General features: G+C 53.3%; 1 protein-coding gene across 1 annotated transcript in view; it reads right to left on the bottom strand.

The window, feature by feature from the left end:
- Positions 1-369: 369 nt before the first annotated feature.
- The window catches only part of GLCE (glucuronic acid epimerase), a 7,730-nt gene continuing 4,453 nt past the window's right edge, over positions 370-3,646 (bottom strand). Inside the window, exon 3 of the mRNA XM_008942135.1 lies at positions 370-1,394. Coding sequence (XP_008940383.1) covers positions 370-1,394 — 1,025 coding nt within the window. The remainder of the gene's footprint in view (positions 1,395-3,646) is intronic.

Below are 3,646 nucleotides of genomic sequence, written 5' to 3'. Positions count from 1 at the left end.
TGAGGGAAGTGCTGGGCTTTAGAGACCTGTATGGCTTCTGCAAATATTTCCTTACAAAAAGGAAAACAAAAAAAAAAAAACAAAAAAAACCCACCCCAAAACCCTCCCTGACCTCCAGAGCAGAGAGAGGTTTCTCTTCGTGCGGGTAGTTTGGCCGTGGAGCACTAAGGACAGGTGAAGTTCCCAGATCCCACCCATGGACCCTGGAATGCAACGACTTCATCCGGAGATCAGTTTTAAGGATCACTTCTTTGAAACAGTTGGTAATTAAAAAAAAAAACAAAAACACAAAACCCCAAAACTTGAGGATGCAACCTTTGAAACTGTACCTCGGCGAGGCAGCGGGGCCGAGGGGTTTGGCTGGAAGCTCTAGTTGTGCTTTGCCCGCCCTCCTCGCAGGTAATTCTTCCACCTCTTGAGGAACTCTTTGAAGATGGGCGACTCGTCTATGGTGCTGAGGAGCTGGAGCTGGTTGATGTGGGTGGTGTGATAGTCCCAACGGGCCAGGTTGGGAGCGCTGCCCAGCATGAAGTGCCGCAGGTCGTAGATGGTCCCGGAGCCGGTGTCGAAGAGGGGCAGCATGGCCTTCAAGGACTCCATGCCCCGCTCGTAGAGGAGCTGAGCCTCCTTCCCCAGCTTCTCCCCAGCTGTCTCCTTCAAGTCGTAGAGCCCGATCAAGGAGTACATGAAGCCGTTGAGCACGAAGGAGCTGGGGGAGGTGGGGTACTCCTCGTACCAGTCGTGGCGGTTCATGAAGACGGCCTTGACCCCGTGCTGCTCTGAGGGCAGCTTGTAGAGGGCCGTGGCCCTCAGGGCCGCCCCGAGGAAGGTGTGCTCCCTCGTCAGCAGGTAGGCCCTCACCAGCGTGGAGATGGCCTGGCCCTGAGCCATGGCCGAGTACCAGCCCGGCTCCAAGGACTTAAAGCCTTCCCCCAGCTTCCTCGTCACCATGATGGGCCAACCTCCCCTCTCGTCCTGGTTCTTCACCAACCAGTTGCTGGCGGCGAAAAAAGCCGCCATGTGAGCGGTGGCCGAGATGGTGACGTTGTCCAAGAAGCCTTTGCCTTTGGCCACCAGCCTCACGACTCTCTTGGGCATGATTTTGGTCTGCTTCACGGCTTTGGTGTTGGAGAGGCCGACGCCCTTGCGCAGGTCGGTGACCAGGTCCCTGGTGAGGGTGCTCCAGCTGGTCCTGGGACCGATGCCGTAGTAGATGTCCCTGTCCTTGAAGGCGATGAGCTGGGTGTTGGAGACGTAGTGCACGGTGAAGAGCTGGTTCTTCTCTGTTGTCTCCAGCACCACCGACACGCTCCCGTTGGTCACCAACTTCAGGTCAAAAGAGATGATGAAATCTCGGGCGTTCCCCAGCTGCAGAGACACCCCCTCGGTGTTTTCTGCAAAACAAACCAAAAGGGGCTTTGGGCAGTGGGGAAACACTGAGGTCTTCAAAATGTTTGAGCTCTGAAGTGCAGCCTCCAGAGGTAAATCCCTTATTGGGCACGGTCTAAAAGCTTTTAGGGCAGCTCATCACTAATTGAATCGTTCTTTCCATGCACTGTCATACATTGGGGTCACAACAGTGCCCCGAGGGGGGAACCCCTCTGCTGGGAGCCCAGCAGGAGAGAGTTGGGCTGGGGCAGCCCCAGAGGAGAAGGCTCCAGCTGGGGAGACCTGCTGGGGGCTGCCAGGACTGCCAGGGGCCTGTCAGAAACCTGGGGACAGACTTTGGAGCAGGGGCTGTTGGGACAGGACAAGGGGGGAGGGTTTGAAACTCAAGGAGGGCGATTGAGACTGGAGAGAAGGAAGAAATGTTTGACATTGAGGGTGGTGAGCCCCTGGCCCAGGCTGCCCAGAGAGGTGGTCGCTGCCCCATCCCTGGTACCATCCCAGGTGAGGTTGGCCGGGGCTCTGAACACCCTCCTCTAGCTGCAGATGTCCCTGCTCCCTGCAGGGGGTTGGACTGGGTGACCTTGAAAGGTCCCTTCAAACCCTAACCATCCTATGACTGTTTAAGCAGGTACAGAAGGAAATCCAGGAGCAAAGCTGAGCTCCTGCAGCACCGGGGAGAACCCGCTGGCGATGTTCACGAGCACCCTGCAGCACAGCTTGAGCAGTTGTGTTTCTGAACAAAATTCCACTTTCAGCAAAAAAGAAAAAGCTGGGAGTGCCAAGAAGCAGGAATTCAAGATCCCCCTGGGACTAATATTTAATTGGGCGACTTGTTTCTTTCCCAACCTGACAGCTCCAAAAAGCAGCATGCTGATTAGTTTCATGGGGGAAAAAAAAAAGAGGGAAGAATAGAGAAAGACTAATGTGTTAAAGCATTTATTAAACTCTCCGTTGGCAAAACTCAGTTCAATTCCAAAAAAAAAAAAGATTTAAATAAAGCTCCTAGGCAGTGCCAAAGTAAAGCAGTTTTCTATCACAGGCTGGATTTTATAGTGTAAAATCAACTTCTCCCCCCAAAAAACCTACGGGAGGAGATCAAAGGGCTAATGAGTTTGTAAGGCACAGAGGGATGATAAACATTTAAAGACAGGCATGTGAAATTAATGCCTTTCCAGAGAGTAAAATTCCCCTTTCTGCCACTTCTCCACGTGTGAAAGGCCCCAGAAATGTTTCTATCCATGGAGGATCTTTATCTACGTGGCAGAAGCTTCTCCCCATCTCCCAAACCAACTGAGGGCATTTGGCAACGTCTCGGAAGGTGCTGTTGTACAGGCCTTGTTGTTTTGACTGAACCTCCTGTTTTCTGATTGTTTAAAGTGAAAAAATCTTCCCTCCCTGAGGTTCTGGAGAGAGCAGCATCTGCTTTGGGAGAAGAAACCCACCCCTTTGTTACCCAGCCTTGGAACAATCTAATTAAAAAGCCCCACTCGTAATTGCTGTCAAATGAGTTTGATGGTTCCTTGAAAATAAATACCTGTGTGGCAAGGAAGGGAATTGTAGCAGAGGGGAGAAAAAGGCAGTTTTGGAGAAGGGAAGAACTAAAGGCTGCACGTTGCTGGTGCTGCTGAACGTGCTGGTAAAGCCCCTACTTAAGGGTAATTAAGAGGAGTGGGTGCAGAGCTCGGCCCGTGAGCCCCCAGGTTCTCTGCCACCAATAAAGGGTGAGGAGAGACCACAGGACAACTCTTCAGTCGCCCCTCTCCCTGGGTTTAGCTCCTACAAAGACACAGGAGCTATCGACAGGTTTTCCCCTAGAGACTCAGGCTGGAGGTGCCAATGGAAAATCACTGTGCTGTCTTTTTAAGTAATGGACTCGTTAATTCTAATGGGTATTGATTGAGGAGAAATACATCCCGTCCTTATTAATGAGCCTGTCCCAGCACAAAGGAAACCCCTGCATGAAATAATGGATTTCCCACCTAAGCACCAAACAGAACGTGGAGAGTTCTTTCTGTTTACCTGAGCAGCCCTGGGGAGAAGGCCCTGGGGGTGCTGGGGGTGAGGAGCTGGACAGGAGCCCCACCAGCCTGGGCTCACCCACAGCAGCGTGGGCAGCAGTTGAGGGAGGGGATCCTGCCCCTCTGCCAGCTCTGGGGAGACCCCCCTGCAGTGCTGGGGCAGCTCTGGAGTCCTCAGCACAGCAGAGCCAGGGACCTGCTGGAGCGGGGCCAGAGGAGCCCCAGCAATGCCCCGAGGG

This window comes from Merops nubicus, unplaced genomic scaffold (assembly GCF_000691845.1).
Source record: "Merops nubicus isolate BGI_N331 unplaced genomic scaffold, ASM69184v1 scaffold2166, whole genome shotgun sequence".
NCBI classification, from domain to species: Eukaryota; Metazoa; Chordata; class Aves; order Coraciiformes; family Meropidae; genus Merops; species Merops nubicus.
This window is presented reverse-complemented; position numbering and strand designations above follow the sequence as displayed.